At 37.5% G+C, this 23,409-nt stretch overlaps 1 protein-coding gene across 1 annotated transcript in view; it reads right to left on the bottom strand.

Annotated features, from left to right (window-relative positions):
* LOC111814390 (uncharacterized protein KIAA0825-like) overlaps nt 1–23,409 on the bottom strand; it is an 82,746-nt gene that overhangs the window by 50,181 nt on the left and 9,156 nt on the right. The window contains exons 2-4 of the mRNA XM_023707686.1: nt 22,071–22,253; nt 16,463–16,552; nt 11,587–11,697 (exon numbers count right to left, since the gene is read on the bottom strand). Coding sequence (XP_023563454.1) covers nt 11,587–11,697; nt 16,463–16,552; nt 22,071–22,253 — 384 coding nt within the window. The remainder of the gene's footprint in view (nt 1–11,586; nt 11,698–16,462; nt 16,553–22,070; nt 22,254–23,409) is intronic.

Raw genomic sequence — 23,409 nt, 5'->3', positions numbered from 1 at the left:
GTGTGTGTCCACATGCATGTGCATGTGTGTGTTTGTATAGGTACCAAATATGTATGTGTGGAATTCCAATATGATATAAAGAAGAGAACAAAAATTTGTAAGTCCAACAGAACTCATGCATTTTGAATTGGGAGGTGAAATGAATTTATTGTGGATTGTATTAGATTGTACTCTAATAAATGCTACATTTCTGGGACATGGATTAGTTTAAAAGATTTTTCAAACCCAAGAACTAATGCAGTTCAACCATTATTTGCTTATGAAACTAACAAATTATTTTAATAGAGTCATTATGAAAAAGCTATATATAGGTGTGTTTATAAAAATTCATTAAGTAGCTCATTTATAATCTCTGCAGTTTGGGGGTGAGTATTCATATTCCAACAGCACATTTAAAAATGCCTTGGCTATCACAGTGCACAGTGTCTGACTCCTGACTCGGTTGCAAGGCTCAGACCAAGAGAAGGCTCGGCACAGGGGTCAGCCCATGATCTGGCCATGTCAGCTACTCTGGGGTCACATGATCATGGGATTGATTCATCTCTCATATGTGTACCAGGCAGAAGCTACCAGATGCAGAACACTGGGGATAATGTCCAGTGGTGATGGGATCCTGAACTTCAAAATTTGACATTTACTTTGAGGTGTTGTAATCTGGCTTAATCAACTCCATTTTGTAACAAGCTTTGTAACTTCTGTTTTGTAAAACCTTGATCTCTTTTGTAAACTCCCACCCATGCCTAACCGCAAAATGTGACTGCTTGTGCAGATAAGAAAATGTTTCTCATCATACTGAGAACTGGGTTAAACTCTCACCAGATGTCCTTCCAACTACCAGAACAAAAACAATGCCTAAGCCAAATAAGGACCTATTCCTGTAGGGTTTGCAAAATGTGACTTTGTTTATGGGAACAAAGAGTTAACCCTCGGTCATTTTAACTCTGTAAAATTCCCCCCTCCTCCCTCTACTTTTGTGGTTTTCTGCTTTAAAAATTATGTCTCACACTCTTGTCAGTTTCTGAGGACAGTGTTGCTGCTGAGCTCAGCTAATAAAGCACTCCAAATTTCTTCCTTTGGTTTCAGTGTCTATTGGTTTTGCGGTGTGCCATATCAGCCAAGACAAGTTTTTGGTCCCAATAGATAAACTATATGGATCTGGTAAGCAAGGCAGGAAAGTAGGGGAGGTCTTCTCACAAAGGCTCATGATGACCTTCTTGAGGAGTCTGTCTTATTAGCCCAATCCCCCTCCAGACTGTGACAGTAGAAGTTCTGGTTTCCGTGCTGAGCAGAAGTATACACCTCTGCAAGGGACCTTGTGGGATTGTATTAAAAGTTGCCCTCAAGCCATTTTTTGCTGTCCCCTCCCAGGAGTCTATCAGGCAAAGAACTGAGTGACTATGTTGGCAAAGGTGATGAGCCCTAATTACCACGAGGATCTGGGGGTTGCTGTTAGAGAAGGTGTCAGAGAAGAGTTGCTATAACTCAGGGATTCATCAGGGCATGTGTCAGAGCTTTCAGACTGGACTACAGCCCTCTGCAGGAGGGTGCAGTACTGATGTCTGATGAGGGAATGGAGACCATAGATTTGACTACTCAAGGTTGAAGATCTGAGTGACTCCACTGAACAGAATCCCCAAGTCAGCAGGTGGGATGTACAACAGAGGGAGACTGTCCAGGTGGCAGAAGAATACAATAGTGAGTATCATTTGAACTACAGTAAGGAGAACTCTGCTTGTCCCACTAACTCTTATGTAAGGAAGCTTTTTTTTAAAGCAGTTATAGCTAGCCATCACTTGAGAAATCACTGCAAGAACTCACAGAACTTAACATGAGGAATGGGTGGATCTCAGCAGGGCAAGGGGGGCACAACCAAGATACTGTCAGCCACCGCACTAGCCCTTGCCCTTACTCTCAGGTCACACAGGTCCAATCAAAGAGCAAGGATGCTTTAAGGATGAAGCTACCTTCCCACCAGATAGGCTGCTACAGTCAAGGAATTCAAAACCCCAAGGCAGCCCTAAACCACTGGTTCTCTGAAGCCCTCAGAAGATTCAAATTCTTGTCACTCCTCTGATAGTTGGTTTGACTACAAAAAGATTTCTTCGTTACTTATGCACCACCCTTCCATCATTTCCTCCACTTAGAAAACAAATCACACCCCCTTGAATTCTTGTTTCATAGTGTGTTTTTTGAGAAAATCCAAACTGAGACTTATATAAAAACATTTGCTGTGTATCCCACTTAATCCTTGTTTCAAAAATATTCAGAAATGAACCCAGGGTAATTTAGCTAATAAATGTAGCTGCTGGACTAAGCCCAAGTCTTTATGAGTCCAGGGTCCGGGGGTTTGATTCCTGGGCCTACTGTGCCAGACCTGCCCCTGGGGCATGCTGAGATGGCAACTGAGACTGGGTGTCCTGGTGTATGCCTGTAATCCCAGCTCTTGGGAGGCTGTAAGCAGGCAGATCACTACGACTCTGATCTAGTAGTGAGACCATCAACGCCCTGTAGACCCTTCCCTAAAATACAAAAAAAAAAAAAAAAAAAAAAAAAGAGCCTGGGGTGGGAGACTAGATGTGGGATTCAGGGGTCTGGACAGGGAGCAGATGATACCCTGTGCCATGCACAAATAACTTTAGGGAGGGTGCACCTGCATACTTTAATATACAACTTGCCTTGTGTTTTAAAATATTTTTTTCTGGTAATGTGGTTGAAAGAGACACATTTTTGCAAGGTTAGTTATACTACAGAGTGTGCTTCTAAGAACACAGGTGCTTAAACTAAGAGAACCTGTACTGATTGCTGATGTTAGTAAATTGACCCTTTTCCATGGGATTCATTTTCTTAAAAAATCACCCCAAAGTAGTATAACAATTCATCTATCTACAGTTCAATGCTACACAAGTTAGCATATCCCATTTCTAAAAATACATGCAAATTTAAACTTTAAAATAGTATAATATTTTAGCCATCAGTTTGTGTTTTTCTCCAAAGTCTTAGTCTAGCACCTCAGTTGTTAAGGCACTCAACACTACTAACTCACCCAGCCAGCTCTTGGAAGGAGCAGGAGTTATCTCTCCGGAGCCCTTGACTCTTCTCAGTCCCATCCACCAGATAACACCTTACTATCAGGAGCTCAAGAAAGTCTCCCCAGGCAGCATACTGCTGATAAGTTCAGAGACCCAGTGAGACCCAGTGAGAAAGCAGTTCAATATGTTTTTCCACTTTATCACCCTCATACTAGGGTCTTTCCACATGTTTAGATAACTGATGAAGATCTGCCACTTTCTGACACATGTAAGTCTTCACCAACCCATCAGTTATGAATGATTGGTGAATAAGTGGCCATGTAGTGAATGTTTCAGAGGCATTTGAGTCCATTTAGTCCTCAGAACCACCCAGGAGATTATCTTAGAAGTTAAGGGAAAATGTTTCAGATGGAGTCATACACAGTGCTATTTTCCAGTAGATCAATAAGACTGTATTGTATTTATGTCTCAGTTTCTTCACCAAAATCTGAACTGAAACTAAAACTCATGTGATTAACTTTCTGAGATCTCAAAACAAGGTAAGTGCAGGAACAGTACCTGTCAACCCTGAAAATTATCATTAGTTTTTGTTACCATGTTGCTGGCTCCATTTTATAGGATTTTTTAAAAATCACAAATGGAATTATAGTAAGGATTAGTGTAAAATGAAGGCACAGTAGACACACACATATCTGTAACTCCGAATGGACTGATACAATCAAAGCATCTTATTGTACTCATAAAAGAAACTGAGTAGTGTAAAACAGATTGTTTATTCAAACCGATTATGCTACTTGGAGTCAGTATTTAGTTACATAATAACTTTATACTAGAAGAGGAAAGATATAAAGATTAAGATCTCTGAGTAGATAAAGTGCCTAGCTCAGTGGATGTTTTTACTTATTGTTAATAACTACTCCACAGACACTGACTTTCCCTCTGAGATTTGTTTTCCAAGATCCGGATTCTTGTGTATACTCTGGAGCAGCCATGAAGAACTTCAGTGGAAATGGCTGTTGTTGCTTCTCCAGAGCCATTGTGTTGCATGAGCTCTTGACACACAACAGAGTAGAAGCTTTCTCAGCCTTTTTCTTCAGTCCTCTGTAGCAGCTTCTCTGTAGACCTGGTAGACCAGCTTTCTCTCTCCTCCTCTCAAGTTGTCCTTCTCATCAAGACTGTGTTTCTTACGCTGGAGCTTTACAACTTGTCTGTTGTGTTGACCAATTAACACAGGCTTATCCAGCACAACACCACTACAAGTTGACTTGCTCATTCCTTCACTCATCCACCCAACTAATATTTATGGCTGACTTCTATGTGCCAGACCATGGACAAACAATAGTAAACCAAAACCAAGCCATAGTCTTATGGAATCTAATGGAGGATAAAAACATAGTTTGAATGACCATCCAGCTATAGATAAAATTACAGTAATGTTTCTGACTGCAAGGGAAATAGTTAAAAGAATCAATGACTGGGATCACATCTTATTGAAAAGTTTTTGCACATCCAAAGAAATCACCAAGAAAGTAAGAAGCAAACCCACAAATTCAGAAACAAATTCAGCCAACTTTCCCTCAGACAAAGGACTTCTATCTTTAACATATAACATTAAAAAAAAAATCAGGGCCCCAAAATTCAAAGACCTAATCCAAAAATGGGCATCTGAGAATACACACTTCTCAGATAGAATTACAAATGGCAAATGAATATATGAAAACTGTTCAACATCATTGTTCATTTGAGAAATGCAAATTGAAACAACACTTAGATTTTATCTTATCCCAGAAAGAATGGCTATCATCAAGAAATCAAACAATAACAAATGCTGGAGGGGTTGTGGGGAAACAAGAACCCTTCTTCACTGTTGATGGAAGTGTAGACTAGTATGATGACTGTGGAAGTTGGTATGGGGATTCCTCAAAAACTAGGATTAGAGGCCCCATTCAACTTAGCAGTCCTCCTTCTGTGTATTTTTCCAGAAAATTGGAAAACATTACACCACAACAATATATGTGCACCCATGTTTATAGCAGCATAATTTGTCATAGCTAAATCTTGGAAACAAACCAAATGTCAATCAACTGAGGAATGGATAAAAATGATGTGGTATTTTTACACAATAGAGTATCACTCAGCTATAAAGATAAACTTGAGACTTGTATAGGTAAATGGACGCGACTAGAGATCATACTCATAAGTGAAATAAATGAGACTCAAATGTGTAAACCTCATATCATCTCTTATTGTAAGAAACTAAAAGAGTAAGTAAGATCCAAAAGGTACAAATAGATATCACGAAAGGGAAAGAAACTGTTAAAAAAAAGAAAGAACAAATGGAATGAGGAAAGGAGGAAAGTAAGAAGGAAGGGAAAAATATAGACAGCTAAGATAATTGTCTTACTAATTTTTATTGGTTTATTGAAAGGAACTATTAATTGTTTAATCAATTTTGCATGTCTATATCTGGTAATCTGAACAAATACTTTGAAGCTAACAATATGCTATATGACAACCATTGTTAATTTCCTATCATCTTGTTTTGAAATTAGGTATCATTTTTATCATTTACTGAAATTAGGTATCATTTTTATTATTTTACTCTCTAATGAAAAGTCAAAGGAAGGAAAGGCAAAAGAGTCTCTTAGAAGATGTAGAAAAAGAAGTGAGCTAGTCCTTGGGGTTGATGCAAAGCTTCCCTGCAGAGTCACACATAAACTGAGATGTGAAAAGAAGATGGCGTTGACAACATGATCAAGATATTTTAGGGTGTGAGAAAAGCCATGTGCAAAAATCTTGCAGCACAAGAAGTATTGTGTGTTAATTAAATATAAAAAGGCTAACGTATGGGAAGCACTGGGTATCAGGGGAGAGTTTGGAGAGACAGATAAGAGACATGTCTATCCAGCTATGCAAAAAAAGGTATAATTTATTTATTTTTCTTTTCATTTATGTATTAGCTATGTAACAAAAGGTATAGTTTATTTATTTTTCTTTTCATTTATGTATTAGGTACAGGGTCTCACTATGCAGCTTGGACTTGTAGTGATCCTCTTGTTTTTAGCCTCCCCAGTGCTGGGATTACAGGTGTACACAACTATGCCCAGACTCGGTCACCAGCTGAGGACACCCGGGCGGGGGGTGGGGGGAGCCAGTATGGCACATGGGACTGCGGATCCAATCCTGGTCCCTGCGCTTGCCAAAGCAGGCATTTAGTCCACTGAGCTATCTCACCAGCCCTAAAAATTGTATAATTTAAGGACAACCCTATGGGAGGGTTTTAAGCCAAAGTAGAAGATGATAAATTTAGATAAAAATAGTTCTGGGTTTGAGAAAGAAGGAAGAAAGAAAACAGAAGAATATCTTAGAAGAAATGAGTCTCAAGCTGGAGAAGATGAGTGTAGGTACTGTGTACTGCTATCAAGGATGTACCTAATATTGAATTCTTCAGCAACATGTGACAATTTGAAGAAAGGGAGATCATCCAAACTTCATTACCAGCTTCTCCTCTCACCATTAATCCAAGCATAGCTCCTCACGGGGAGAAAGTCTGAAAAATGTATTGTTGAACAAATGAATGAACCATCTTAGTGAGCTCGATATAGAGCCACGAAACACATTGTCCATCCAATGAAGCCAAATGTTGCTTAATATACTTAGGAAAAAACTTATAAATGGAATTACAGTGTTAGTGTAAAATGAAAGTACAGTAGGTACACACATATCTGTAACTCCAAATGGACTGACACAAAGCATCTTGTACTCATAAAAGAAACTGAGCAGCATAAAACAGATTGTTTATTCAAACTGATTATGCTACTTAGAGTCAATATTTAGTTATGACCTAAAAAATGGTTCAACAAAAAAGACCTGAAAAATCCTTGAAAAATTTTAAAGAAATACATGAATATGAAAGTTTGGGAAAATAATAAAATCATTATACATATAACATACTATAGACACCAAGATAGCATACTTTTTGAATAATTATATGAAAGTACAATACGGTATCATAATATAAAGCTAGAGATTGAGATATTTCTTCACATGCTTTAATTTAATCTAGACTGAAACCAATTAATATTTCTAAATCAAGTCACATTGTTAGCTTTTACCAATGTGAGGGACATGAATGTAGTATATTTTACTTACTGCCATGAAAATACATTTATTTTCTCTAAGTCAAAATCTTCAAAAACTATGTCTTTCATGCTGAGGAAGAAGAAAAACATTTTTCTTTTTTCTCTCTTTATATTCTTCATAGTTATTTTCTGTAAGCTTCTGGACAAATTTATGGTCCCTACGGCTATAATTTCATGTTCTTCTCTTGCTCTTGTTCTTTCTTTTCACCTACGTTACCTTTATTTAGGGTTCCTAAAAACGAACTCAAGTTATTTCAGAAACAATGTGTAGTTCTAAGTAAGTAAGCTATTATTAAGGTCCTTTGTGATAGGAACTGTTTCAGCCACCTCTCTTCTTGGCTTTTCCCTTTCCAAAAAGAAGCCTAAGAGATTTTTACCCTTTTAGCATTTGGCCCATGCACTTCAATGAGCACTCACTTTAGTTACAAAGGTAGATGGACATTTGAAGAATAATTGAGGGCAAAAGATACAGAGATAACTGATACACTTTTAAAAACTGGATGGAAAGATGAAGATTTTTTAAGTCATACAATAGTGGTCCAGGAATCCACCTTGCCATATCTGCCAAAGGCAAATAAATAACTTGAGTTGTTTTTAAAGTGTCATCCTGGGATCCTCTGATGGTTTCACTGTTCTGAGGACATTGAGAAATAAATTACACGGACCATGTCTTCCTAAACAGAATACATTGTCCTAGCAGAGAAAACTGTCTGAGTATATGACACTGACTGAGTTGCTCAAATCAAATCTTGCATGAAGGACCTGGAACCAAAGGCATTATGGGAATGAAAACTACACACATGAAGCCCTGGTGCTGTGAATAAGCAACAAATAAAAGTCAAAAAGCCCAGAATGACTGAGTCTTTGGGACTTGTGGGGACACAGACACAACTGGAGTTGATTGTTCAGTGCTCCAAGAAATGAGACAAGAGAGGCTGTGCTAGGAATGTGAGGACGAGAGGGGCCTGGTGCACACAATACTGTAAACGCGCTAAATAATTGGAAAACCAAGGTCATTATAATGGGCTGGAGGTAAAGAGGGCTTCTAAAAGGATTGAAGGGGAAGAACTGACTACATATGATGATGGAATAGGACAGAAAACACTCATGTTTGATCTTGTAAGCAGTTAGGAACAGTAACATTCCTAACAGGAAAGACCCTGTGGATGGAAGACAAGGCAAGAGAGAAAGAAAGGATTGGCTGAGGATACTGTGATGGGTTTCCATTAATTCAGTAGATCACTTAAGAAATACAAGCAGCTGAACATACAGTATTGGTCTATAGGTAAGCACTTAGAGCCATAAATCATCTGATAGAGATGGCAGCTTAAACCAATGTGAGCAAAGACAACAAAGTGGATTTTTTTTAACTTCATTTAAAATTTGTTTTCATCTTAACAAAATTAAATAATACTCATTATAAGAACTTTGAAAAATGCAGATAAAAATTAAAATGACTTGCAAATGCACCACTTAGAGATAAAAACCTTTCCAGCACATATCCTTACAATATTCATTTTTCTACATACTTTTGTAACACTCTTTAAATGAGAATGTACCACAGATCAGACTACTTGATAGCATCCCACTTTCCAGTAACTGTTCCTCCCCTGAATAATGAGGGTTCTATCATTCAATAATTCTAGGGAATCTGCAGAATAGATCTTCTCCCCTCTAGACAAGCTGGCACACTGGTGTCCATGCAAAATGAATCCATAAAAGAAATACTTTATATAATAAAAAAACTCACCATCTTACTTGTGCATAGGTATGATTTTTTAAGCATACCTATTAACACAATCCCGAATGATTTTCTCTTTGAAAAGTAGTGGTACAGCTGGGAGTGGTGGCGCACACTGGTAATCCCTACACTCAGGAGGCTGAAGCAGGATCACTCCAAGTTAAGGCTAGCCTGGGCTAGAGTGAGTTCAGGAGCAGCCTGAGCTATACAGTGAGATCCTGTTTCAAAAAGCCCCAAAGAAAGAAAGAAAGAAAGAAAGAAAGAAAGAAAGAAAGAAAGAAAGAAAGAAAGAAAGAAAGACAGACAGACAGACAGACCACTGCTGGTACAGCTGTAAAAAGTTTGAACTTTACCCTGGAGTGGACATCAGTTAGGGAGCTGAACTCACAGCTTTCTTCTCTTTAGAAAATTGCTCCCTACACATTACCCTTCTCTCCACAAAAGAGGGGCGTGAGTGTTTTACCCCTCAGAAGCTCACAGATGGCAAAAAATATAATGTGTGAAACCTCTTGGAACTATGTACATCAGGTACAGTACAACAAGTTATAGTCCAGTAAGATACTGCAGAACATTTATTTCCAGTTCTTTTACAAATGCTTTGACTGACATCTTTATATATAAAATTTTGTTGACATCCTTAACTAATTCCTTATGGTTGATTCTTACAAATGGAATTGCTGGCTCAAGGAACAAAACTATTTTAAAATTTTTGATGTGTGTTACTAAATTGCTCTCCAGAAAGCGAATTCTACTAATTTTTTTTTTTTTTAACATAGTCTGGGTAGTTATTCCTACACATATTCTAATCATTCTGTTAAGGTAATAGTGGAGAAGGTTCACTGAAAACAAACAGAAAGAAAGGAAAGAAGAAAGGGAAGGAGGGAAGGAGAGATAGGGAAGGAGAGAAAAGTGAGAAATTGTTCTGTCTACATTTGCTTTAAGTATAGAAATAAAAAGAATTTAAATACAAGAATAGCCATTTTCACGCTGACTTCCTAGGCCTCTAGCTGGGCTAAATTGAACAGGCCTGGAGGTGGGAATCTTTCAGAGCTATATATGAAGGGAGATAATGCCAATGGTTCCAAATATAAAATAAAATCTGCAATAAAAACAGATTTAAACGAGGGCTAGGGAGATAGGTCAGCAGTCTAAGCACCTGCCTGGCAAGCACAAGGACCTGAGTTTGATCCCTGGTACCACATGCTGAGCCAGCCCTGGACCCCAGAACAACGCCGGGCATAGTGGCACACACCTTAAATCCCAGTGCTGGGGAGGCTGAGACAGGACAGTCATTACGAGTCCAAGCTGCATCGAGAGACCTTGTATCAATCAAAAAATTTTTTAAAAACATAAATTTAATTTTATTTATTTATTAAATTTAATTTTAAAAATAGATTAAAACAAATGTGATGATAACAGGAAGAAAAATCAATTTAGAAGTTAAGCAACTGATCAAAATGGTATAGGCTGTCCACCTAACTCACACTGTAAAAGATCCAGTTATTTAATATTTTATTTTTGCAATAATGAGTATTAAAGAATTGACTACTGAATTCCTATTGACATAAAAGTATATTTGCATGGAAAGTGATAGGTTATTGAGAAGACATTAATGAGGAAATTCTATGTCCAGGAATCAATTATCAAAAATTCAGCAAAGAGACTGACATGGTCCTTTGTGTAAGTGAACTATAGTAAGTACACACTGAAGTCCGCAAAGACAGAATCTATGTCTCATTAGTCTTGGCTTGACCATGACCTGTGTGGAAACAGGCACATATGTGCAAGCAACACATGTCTCCTGTATTGACAGAGTTTTATATACAAGCTTTTCATAGCCTCTACTTATACATGGGACTCTTGGTCTCAAGAAAGAGATAGTCAATTTCGATATTCCAGTGCTATCACTGATAATATATTTCCAAGATGAATGAAGAATGCATGAGGATGAACAATATCTCCTTTAGCAATACATGATATTTTTGTTCTCAGACACATAGCAAAGGCATTTTCTAATGATATATTCCAGAAAGAATCAAACTGCCATTCTACATAATGCCACAAAATGTCATCAGATTGCTCTGGAAGTACATATCACACTTTAAATGATTTTCTCTTGATTTTAAATGCTGTTAATTAAATAATAAAAGTGAAAGGTTCTATTCATAATTATAAATGTTACTCTTCTCTCACCTTCTACCTTAGGCTCCAAGTTACATGGCTTATCCAGTTTTGCTGCCTATAGCTGATAATTAGTTGAGAACTATCAAATTCCCAGTCATAGATCAAAAAGGATGAATGTTTAAATGCTAAGACATTCAACTATTGAACTATATTTCAAAAATTCACTGTTTTCTATTCTATCACTAAAGCCATACATTAGTTGAGTGATTATGAAGCCTGTGCTTCATAGCTTCATAGCTTACTTGTTGGGGAAGGGGGAGAGGGAGGGAGGGACAGAGGGAGGGAGGGACAGAGGGAGGGAGGGAGGGAGGGAGAGAGAGAGAGAGAGAGAGAGAGAGAGAGAGAGAGAGAGAGAGAGAGACTCTTAACTGCCTATTGTGAAACATTTATTCCTTCTGTAAGATTCATTACACCCATGAATCAAAGTTTCTATTGGATGCTAATATGGAATCACAGGATTATAGATACTGTGGCACCTAAAGGTTCTTACCTGAGTAAAGAAGGGTAGAAATGTGACATGCAAGAAACCCAATGTAACGGTTGGTTGAAAGGTAACTTTAAACGATCTGAAACAGACTCATCCAGGCCATGCTGAAAAGTCCTAGGGAAACACAGTGATTATTTCAGAATATACACGAAACACCATCAAAATAAATTTTGGTTTTTATACAGTATTTAGTAGACTATTTTCATTAAAAAATGGTATGGTGCTAAAGTAGATAATACACCTACTTCATCCTCTTGGATTAATGACTTGGAGGACAGGTAAACAAGTCAATAGAGTCATGAAAAATAGGAGTTGACACTTTGGATTTTTATGAGCCCTGTGTATAACAATTCTTACACTTGGGAAAGATACAACAGTGACATTATCTGAGAGTTTGTTTAAACTCACAGTATAAAATTTGTAGACAATAAATACATAAGGAAAGCACAATAAATACCAGAGATGTCTCTCATAAGTAATATTTATTCTTACATCATACTAGACATTTATCCAATAAAGACCAAAGTATTGTCATATTTGCTTCATTAATATGAAAATGTTTAATATGAAATATCTCTTTTAGCCTTTAAAAGTGATTTACAAATCCTAAATAATAAACGAGACTTTATAAATTATTTTGTGTTAATTGCCTAGGAAAGACTTGCAAAAAGAATATAATTGTAAAATAATTACTGTGATTTAAAAATTAGAATATTTTGACTGGAACATCTGATGTGCAACTGTATTTTGGAAGTGGTTAAACATTTTATTCTAGGTAGTTTAAATTCTACTATAAATCTTGATCATAATAATAAAGGTTTTTTTACATAAAATATTTATTAGACAGTTTTGATAGTAAAAATTTTATAATGACATGAGACTATATTTGCCTATAATAGTTAAAACTGATGATTGGAAACACTTTAAAAATGGAATTCTCTGAAGTGACACCATCTCTCTGTATAGGAGAGAGGTGATCGTGTTTGGTCCTAAATGATCAAAATAGAACAGACTTCTTGTATGAAAGCCATTACTCGCTATTCATTCCATATTTTGCTTCTTGTAATTTCCTACTTTCCAAATTTGATCCTTTTCTCCCCTTCTTGTCCTGCTGAATAGAATATCTTTTAATATAATATACTTAGAATTTTATATTTATATGCATGCTGTTTATATTCATTATTTTTAATTGTTATTAGCATATATTTTCCATGTGTAATAATTTTATTCATCCTGAGGAATTCACCCATATACATATCATATCTACTTGGAAAACTATTGGACCCTTCTCTCCCTGAAAGTCTATTTTCTTTTAATAAATTACAGAGCAGAACAAAACTCCTTAAATAGTTTCCAAAGTCAGATTGTAATATTTCACTTGGATGCAATCTGTGGCATGAGAGAGAGGAGGAGAGGGGAGGGGAGGAGAGGAGAGGGCCAGGTGCTAGGTCAGCCTTTCCGAAGAAGTCCAGGAGTTGGAGCTGTGAGGAACACTGCAGAGTTTACAGTCCAGGAGTGGCACTCACAGCTGCCCACCTGAGCAAGTTCACTTCACAACTAGTGAAGAGGGTGGATGGGTGACCTGGGTCATGGGTAATGAAGATGCTATTGTCCTACATCAGTCAGAGTGGATAGGAGCCTAAATCAATGTCAGAGGCCAGAAAATAGTAAGGGAGAAATATAAACAAATGTAAACTAATAAAATTAATAACATGCATGCCTTAATGACAGGCTAGATGATGTGCAGGTGAAGATAAAAGGGGAAAGTTAAGGGAAAGGCTGCAGGAGGGGTTAACTCATAGGTACTTTTCTTAATTTTAGATGTATTGTGGAAGTGAAAAACATTTGCTTCAAAGAGGTATCCAACAGGAATTTGGATTTACTGACCTAGCATTTACCAGAGACATCGACTTCGAAAATATCTACATAGACGTCATAAGCAAAATGGTAGAGCCATGTGACTGAGTGCGCTCATCCAGAGAAAGAATGTGAAAGGAAAAGATGATGAAAATCTCTGCAACACAGCAACATTTAAAGGGTGAGATGAGAGTAAGAGGCGTTCATTGGGGGTTCCGTAGAATAAGTGCTTGCCTGGCAAGCGCAAGGGCCTGAGTTCAATCCCTGGTTCCCCCCCCCCCCAAAAAAAAAAAAAATGCATCCAATGGAGCTCAAGGAGGACTAACCCAAGAAGTAAGAAGAGAGCCTGAATGGAGTGGCTAGAAAAACTCAGAGAAAAGGACATGGCCAGTGATGGCCAAGTAAGAAGAGATGCCTTGGAGTCAGCGACTGGCTGCTCAGGGCTGATGTTGCTTCTGTCTGCTTAGCATGAGAAGGGTAGGAGTCCATGCCGACTGCACCAGGAGAATGGTAGCATGATGGTGGAGACAATGCGTGTGACCGGCTTTAGGTAGAAACACTTGGGGCAGGATCTAGATGAATGATTATTTCGAAGACCAAGGCTGAGTAATAGGAAGTAAATGTTATCAAGTGCTCAGGTGAAAAGATTTGTCTTTGTTCGGAAAAAGGACATATTGACCAGAGATCAGTCAAGGGATATGGAAGTGAATAGAATCAAAATAATGATTAAGAATGGATATGAAGAGCTGGTCAAATAGCTCAGTAGATTACAGTTCCTGCAAGCAGGCACAGGGACCCAGGGTTCGATTCCTGGGCCTGTCGTGCCAGCGCCATCCCTGGGGCACGCTGAAACAGCAATTGAGACTGGGCATGGTGGCACGTGCCTGTAATCCCAGCTCTTGGGAGGCTGTAAACAGGCGGATCACTACGAGTCCAATCTAGTAATGAGACTCTGAACACTCTGTAGACCCTTCCCTAAAATAAAAATAAATAAAAATAAAAAGAATGGATGTGAGACAGTAGACTTCCTTCATGAGCATCTGGATTTTCTTTGAAACATGGAGCCAAGGCTATTCAGACAGGCAAGGTCAGGGCTCGGGTAAGGTCAGGGGTCAAGCAAGGTGCAGAAGAATGGAAGGAGGAGAGGCCTAGAAAGCAGGTAGAGAGCAGGGCTGGCAACAGGTGCCAAGGATTGCTGAACGATCCTTCCAGCAGCATCCCAGTGTCTGGACAGGTGGCTCAACAAAGGGCGGGTACAGGGAAGACGTACATAGCAAGGAAGCCCAGAAGGGGAGGATGGGGCTAGGAAGAGACAGAGGAGGTGCAGCAGGAGTCTGGAGAGATGGACAGTGCAAAGGTGACAGGGTGAGGAGTGGACGGGACAAGAGGGAAGGATCTGGTGAGTGGGCAGCGAGGGCTGGGGGAGAAGACTGGACCATAGCCAGTGCCTGCCTTCCTTCCACTTCTCGGAGCCCTTTGCAAAGCTCCCCATATGTCCACTTATCTAGGGGCCATCCCTCATCTCTCAGAAAGCAGACTTTATCTAGGCCGCCCCTTCAGGTGGGGTCAGCCAGCTCCTTACTGCACTCTGCCTCAGAATTCTAACGAGTCCTCTGACCACAGTGTGGACAGAAGCCCTTCCCACCACCTCTCTATAGTTCCTTCGCTTTGTTCCTTCATAGGATTTAACTACCTCCAGGTTTTGCACATTTACTTTTTGTCTGTCTACTCCATGCCCCAAGGGTGGTATCCCTGGAGGTTATTTATAAGCAGTGTGTGGGCACAGAGAGGAGCAATGGAGCCAGATAGCCTGAGTTTGTATCTTGGGTATGCTTTCTATTAGACATGTGGTGCTGTTTGGTGATTTACTTAGCCTCAATTTTCTCATTTGTAAAATGGGGGTAAACAGGTCAGTCTGAAAAGTCTGTTAAACAATGCACATAAAAGAATTAACAAAGTAAAAAAAAAGAATTAACAAAGTGCCTCTTGTACAGTAAATGTTCAGCATAGGGAAGGGGTCAGTATGATAAGCGCAAATAGATCTTAAGAAGGTCTGTGACTATCTCAAAACTGGCATAAAACTCTCAATAGTCTACATGATTGCCTAGCTACAGTTTTAACCTCATAGTAGAAAAATAATGATGATCTGATAATAATAGGGTAAGTGGTGCCAAAATTTCTTCAACAAAAATCTTCTGGCAACACAGCATTTACCAGGACACTCCTGCAAGGACCTCTTACTCAACTGACAGTTTCTCAGTCATCCTGGTAAATAGTAAGGTTATTTGGCCATAAGAGATGTTACAGCAGATGTTTATGGTCTCCGAGGGGGTGGGATCTGTATGGGCATTTAATTCCACAGCAAGATCCCAAATTAGTTTCATTATTCTGAAGAATGTAACACGGTGAAAATTGGACCACAAGCCTCACTGGGGGAATGAAATTACGAGCCCGCTATTAGATAACCTCTAATGATGTTTTGGTACACAGTCTAAAAAGAAGCAGCTCTGAATAATTCATAGTGGAGAATAAAATGTAATTGTATGAGCCACAGCATTATATTTTTTGCAGGAACATAAAAGAATTTTGATACTGGAAGTTTAAGTGCTTTAAAAATAAATGTCCACAATTTGAAGAAAACGACATTTTTTTTTTCACTTCCAAATGATGGAAAGTTAAATCTGGGGGTCCTTGCTTCTGTCTTTCCTCCATCATTGAAGAACCAACTACATTCCCTCACACTAGCACCATGCTGCCTCGGGCTGGCTGTACCTCAGCACTCCAATACTTGCTCCGAGATTCATGTTCCTTCGGTTCTCTGATCTACAAGTACACCATGCTCTGCTCCCTAATCCATAACAAAGATTGCCTTCCTGAGCCAACCACCAGCATGAAATAAATCTAGGACATATAAAAAAATGAGAATAATGGAAAGATTTATGTTTTCTTGCCTGATTCTGATTTTGGCTGCCCTCCCAGCAGAATCTAATCTTGTAATATGAGGTGAATGGAATAAACCTACCCTAAGGAATGAAGGTAGCTCAGGAGTAGGAGCTCTACGGAGGTGGAGACTTCATGTTGCAGAAGGTAACCATCTTCCATCCTAGGGTTGCTGGGTTACCAGGGGAAGTGTTTAGTAAATAAAAACACCAACAGAAGACCATAACCTTTGAAGAAGAATTCACCTGAAATGGAACTACTGAGATAGCACTTGAATACATGGGAGAACTGAAGACAGGTGAGAATTTTTGATGGCCCCCCAAATCCTAAGCAACTGTGAACATGTAGAAATTAGAAAAATCTGTCTACTTCAAGACTTAAAGAGAATTTTATAGTCACTGTTTTGCTTTAAAAAGAAAATAGTATTACTTCTAGGGCCCAATGTTGCTTAAATGTCATTAAATGAGAGAGACACTGTGATACAGTTCACTACATTTCTTCTGCCCTCTGGCTTGAATTTCTCATAATGAAAATGCCTCTTTGAGATTAGAAAAGGATGCTTTTAAGTTAGAAAATGGTGGCACAATGTCTCATTCCTAGTAAATATATTAAATAGGTGGTGGGAAAAAAATTAAACAGGATTAAACAAAAGAAGATATTGTCAGAAAGGAAGATGAACACAGAGACCATGTAGGAAAGCACACAGCAAAGGGCAGGTAGAGAGCAAAAAGTAGGGAAGATGGAGAACCGAAGACTGGACCCCTCAGACCAGGAGCCTTTGCAGATTCAGGTCACAGGCCAGCTCCTGAGGGAGTGGCTGGTTCTCTCACTGTGCTCTACCTTGTTAGGACCACATGCAAACGGTTTGATGTTCTGTTTTTAGAAAATATTTCCCTTTAAAAATAATTAGAGAGGGGCTGGGGAGATAGCTCAGTGAAATAAGCGCTTGTCTGGCAAGTGCAAGGTCCTGAGTTCAATCCCTGGTACAGAAAAAAAATTTTTTTTAGAGGAAAGTACACAAAGGGATATGCCTCACCTAACAAAACAGCTAAGAAGGATTGAACCCACGGCCCTCGTGCTCAGCTGTATCTCGGCACACTTGCTGAGTACCTCAGGAAGCTAGGAAATTGATCAAATGTGTGTAAGTGGGACTGGGTCTCCAAGCCTAAAGCAAACAAGCTAGTCATTCCTGAGATAAACATCTGGTCTGGTTAAGGTCAGCTATTAGTTGCTAGACAACCTTGTGTCATGTGTTAAAAACTTTGCAAATGTATAAATAAACATGGATTTTGTTGTGCAGGAGGTTAGTCTTGCCCATCAGGCAGACCAGCGACCACCTAGCCCAGCTTTTGTCTCCTTGTCTATCTTTCTCATTCCTGCCACTGTTTTTCCCTAGGTAGAACTGATCACAGAGAGACCATTGGATTCCTACACACACTGAGCTATAACATACGTGTGTGTGTGTGTGTGTGTGTATTATTAATATTATATATGTGATTAGAGAGAGAGAGACAGAAAGAGATTCTAGGGTCAACTTGTGAGCCCTCTGCCTCAGCTTTCCAGAGTGTTGAGGCCACAGGAATACATCACCATGCCCAGCTTATTTTTTACATTTTAAATATTTTTTTCATTCAATCTAATCTATATTCATTTTTGAGAGTTTTATTAAGATTTGTCATTCATTATACACATCTGAATTGCACTGTTGAAGTCTTTCCACTATATTCACAGAATTGCATAAACTACTTCATTATCTAATTTTAGAACAATTTTTTACTCCTAAAATAAACTTTGTACCTATTTGTAGTCACTCTTTTTGTCTTTCTCTCTTCAATCCCTGGCAACCACTAATCTGCTTTCTGTCTCTGAATTTATCTACTCTGGATATTTCTTACAAAAGTAATGAAAAAATGTGTTACTACATCTGTGGCATTGGATTATACTTCACTTAGCAAAATGGTTTTTAGGTTCATACCAATTGCTTATTAGAATTCACTACATTACTCTTTTTATTGCTGAATAATATTCCACTGTGTGCAATGACCATATCTCATTTACCTATTCATGGATATCTGGGTTACATCACTTTGTTCTATTGTGAAAAATGCTACACAATTCTTTGTATGGACATATGATTTTATTTCTGGGTCCATATCTCAACACTTTTCCCAAGTGCAGTTAATATTAATATTATGAGGAATTGCTTAACTTTTCCAAATGGCATCAGCCATCCTTGACATATAAAAAACAAAACTTTAGTCCAAAATATTTGTATTCTGAGAGATAGTGCAATAGTTGAGGAAAAAAAAAATTGGTGAAGAATATAACCTCAAAAGACTTAATATTAGTTTCAATAGATGACTTTTGTTTTGTTTTGTTTTGTTTTTTGTTTTTGGCGGAACCAGGGATTGAACTCAGGCCTTGCGCTTGCCAGGCAGGCACTTATTCCACTGAGCCATCTCCCCAGCCCCTTAATATTAGTTTGAAACAAAGCTACGGACACAGCACTGGAATATCCATGATTTTAAGGATTCAAAATCCCTAGAAGTAACACGAAGGTCACCCTAGGATGAGCTGCTGTTCCTGGTTTGGGAATCCACCCTTCGTCATGTATCTGAGGATCTCAGCCTTGCCGATATGAGGGCACTGTGCTGGTATCTTGCTCTTGCATTCTGTTAAATGTTGAAGCACTCAACTTTCAAAAAGTTTCTGCTTTAAGGAATTTCAATATGATATATCAAAACATCTTGGAAAAATCTAAGCTTATTATATAATTGTAACCTTAAAAATTTCATCAGACTTTCCTGAATGACTGCAGGGTAGATATCACATCTTGCTTACTGTTAGTTATGTCCCTGTGGTTTATCACAGAGCCCAAAGAGACAATTTATTTATTGAGTTAAACTCAAAGTCTATTTATTGAAATCCTATTTAGAAATTCATTTGGGGGTAGGAAAGGTGCTGCAAATTGAACCTAGGAATAGTTGTATAACAGTGATTCCTAGCCCTCTAACAATTTCAACTTATTATATTCAAACAAAAACTAATCATCTACGCATCAAACTGCAACATAGGAAACCACTGTACCGTATGTGTGCAGTTCTACATGTGAGTAAGCTTCCAAATGCAGTTTAACTGCCTTCACAAAAGAACTACAAGTGCTAAGCATTTGGGAAAATACATGGTGAATATTTTATGTTTCAGCAGGTCTCTTTCCCTGGAGGACAAATCTAAAGTACTCCTCACATAGCATTTGAACATAATTCTACAAAGGCAACTTAAAAATGAACACACACATTTCTGCAAACAGGTTTCATTCTTCCTGAAAAGATTTTAAAATCATGTAATCCTGCCCTGGGATTTAGTGGTCCTACACCAAGCTAAGAAAGGAAAAACACTTTCAGCTTATCCGTCAGAACTACTTGAAATAAAGATAGTCACCTTCTGAAAAAGGCATTTCTTACCAAATGACTAATAGTAGGGGGATAGCTTAGAAAAACTGAATATTATCAACAACTGATTGTTACTTTTCACTGATTCCTCAAAGGATGTGGTTTAATTTTTTAACATGAGACACAGACAGCTTTTTTCTAAAATGCTAATAATATGACAACTTAATATTTCAGCTGTGAAAATAAACTCAGCGAGGCAATAGGGTTCTTGCAAAATACATATATTTTCCCCCAGCTGGAAAAGAATATGCTTCCCTGTAAATTTCTTCTGGCAACAAAAGTCAAAATCTATCTCAAAGATTAGATTTGTATTCTAGGTAACAACAATAAAATTTAAATCAACCTCAAAATAAAACATGTGAATTCTTAAATTGAGAAGTATTTAAAAGGAACGGAAATATATCTAGGTCTTCGTTCATGCTTGAAAGCAATAGAGCTATCTATGTTTTATATTAAGAAAATCTAAGCACAGGGCTTGGTATAAAATGTTCTATACTGCTGGTTGAAATTAACAATTTAAATTTGCTGAATGAGGTTTCAAAGCAATATCTAATACACAAATCACAAAGATTTGAATATTTCCAAAGTTGTTAAAAATTTATCAAAAGGCTATAGGTTAATAATAATGAATGTATGTGATGTAATTATTATTAAAGTATACAATCTTTGACAATAATTTATTTGTTTTACAAATGCATTGGGGGTTAAAATTTTTCAATTCATCTGTGACAAGCCATGAAATTCAATATTGCTCACCATGACCAATCCATGAAATTTATCAACTTTGTTCCTGATTTTCACAGGGCCTTCCTCTTAGATGAAATGACTCAGTGAACTGAGAGCATAATAATTTTTTCATCTATGGTAAATCAGTATAGTTTACCAGGATTTATTATGGGCTTCAAACTTAAGCTTGTTATGATTATCAACCATTATGTATATAATCTTAACATTGTGGAGATTCATCTCATTGATTCTTCCCCTTATTGAAAGAATTTTCCATTTCTAAATTTAGTTCTCCACTTCACCTGGTAGAAGGAATATTCTATAAACAATGCATTTGTTGAAAGGCAAAACTAGGTGAAAAAATCGTAGGGAAATTAAAACCAAACTTGTTAATTGCTCTTCGAATATTCAAGACAGAAGTCTTGAAATTTATTGAAAAACAGGTCTGGCCAGATAGCTCAGTGGATTAAAGCGCCTACTTAGGCAGATGTAGGGGACAGGGGTTTGATCCCTGGCCTATCATGCCAGCCCTGTTTCCAGGGTGTGCTGAGACAGGGATTGAGACTGGGCATGATGACATGCCCCTGTAATCCCAACGCTTGGGAGGCTGAAAAACAGGAAAGATCGCTACAAGTTCAATCTGTATAGTGAGACCCTGGAGATCCTGTACTAATTACATTAAAAAAGAAGAAATTTATTGAAAATTATGATATGTATCACCTTTACCAAAAAATTATAGGAAGCAATGCCTCACAAATTAACCTAAGTAGAAATATTGTGTAAAAGTTTTGCTAATAAACTAAAGACAGACAATTATTTAACCTTTCAGTGGGAAATTGATAGTATAGGAGAAGGATTTTTAAATGAAATTAATGTTAAAATTACAATATCTATTCCAATCTCTTTTATAACATTGCAAATGTGAATCAGATTAACCTGAACTCAAACAATAGTTCACAACTTTTAATTTCTCTGAGTCTTGTCTAGCTAAATAGAATATGTTAGCCTCTTGTAATGTACTCACTTATTTCTATTTCCACTTGCCATTACTAGTTCAAGCACTGAATTCTACTACTATTTACTGGAGGAAAGAAAGCTTCTGCCTAAGAGAGGGGGCCCCAGTGGGTTGTCCCCTAAAATATGTTTTCAAAAGAGCAAAAAGCAACTACATGTTATTTCCTTTTTATATAGCATCAAGCAGCAACTAACACTTGACCACCAGCTCACAAGAGAAAGTTTACAGTGTTGCAGACTGCATGAGAACCTCACAGACTGAAGGGAATTGGCCAGTGGAGAAGCAATGTTCCTGGCAACTAACTCCCTCTGATAATGAAGGAACTTCTGTCAGTAGATGTTATTTTACAAAATACATCAATTCACAGTACAAAAAACTCACTTCAGAATCTTTACTTGCTACTTAACATAATTTGATAAGTGACATGAAAAGAACTTTGTTAAACACATGATTTTATATATTAACAAAGTTAAAAATAGTACGCATTTGATACTTACTTATATAATTCTCTTAATGGTGAAGTCAAAATGGCTAACGTTGTAAGAAGATCGTTACAATGGATATGAATTTTAAAAATTTTATCATCCTTATACTCCTGAGGACTCAAAAGTCTCTGTACAGATGTACAAACTGACCACAGCATGTTCTCAGTGCATATCAAAATTGTCGTGACATCAAGTCTATTGGTAAGAAAAAGAGAATCACATTAAACAGAATAATCTTTGTACTTTTTCTGTATATTTTCATCCATTACTCTTACTCTAAATCCATGTAAGAACAGAAAAGACTTGGTTAGATGTCGGCATTTTGGAAATAAAAAAATAAAGCATCCAAGACTGAGTTTCCAGCTGCTAAATAACCCACAGAACCATCATCTTTGGGGCTGGCAAAGTCTATACCAGTGCTCGTGTTCCAGGAATGCTTTTGAAAAAATGTCTTCTTTGCATTATCAGGATTCTATTTCAGAAATTCAAGAGATTGTCCTTGAAACTGTACCAAGCAAGACAGAGTGAGATACAAAGAAAACTTTGTTGCTATCGACATATGCATGGTAGGTAAAAATGTGATAGCACAACAGTTCTCTTCATCCAAGTGCAAACCAAAGTTATAATGTGGAGTAAAACGTGTCCTTCCAGCAGTGAGTAGTAAAGAGAAATGCTTATAGAGGTACAACTAGAGACCTCACGATTTCAAAAATATCCAATATTATCAGTTACAGAAAACTTGCTGTCATATTTATCTCAGTGATAATCTTATTTTTTTGTTTCCATCTTTCAGAAGATTCTTAATTTTTAAAATATATTTTTATTTTTAATTCACATGTAGTAATCATACATATTTATGGGGTACAAAACATAAAAATAACAGATTATGATTAGTCAGGACAATTGGTATATCTATAACCTTAGAGATATAGTATTTCCTTCTTTGCGTTGAGAACATTTAAAATCCTACTGGCTATCTTGAAGTAGTCCATTAATTGTCACCAACCACAGTTATCCTGATATGCTATAAAACATTGGCTGTCATTCTTCCTATTCAACCACACCTTGTGCACATTAACTGTCCTCTCTGCAACCCTCTTCCCCCCTGTTCTGGATTTTAATAAGCACCCAAATTTATAATGAAGAATTTTTTTTTTTTAGTCTGTGTCTAAATCGAGTACACCTCAGTTAATTTTCTTTTGTTCTCTTTTAAATTTTGAGTTGAAGAAATACAAAATGAAAACTTTGAAGTGATAAAAATGATAAATGACAAATGACGTTTAGACCTCAAATTTATTATATACAATGAATAGTTAAATATTAGTAATATATTAAATGTATGCATATATAT

This window comes from Octodon degus, unplaced genomic scaffold (assembly GCF_000260255.1).
Source record: "Octodon degus isolate 3935 unplaced genomic scaffold, OctDeg1.0 scaffold00009, whole genome shotgun sequence".
NCBI lineage: Eukaryota > Metazoa > Chordata > Mammalia > Rodentia > Octodontidae > Octodon > Octodon degus.
Note: the sequence above shows the minus strand (reverse complement) of the source record. Positions and strands in the feature narration are given on the sequence as shown.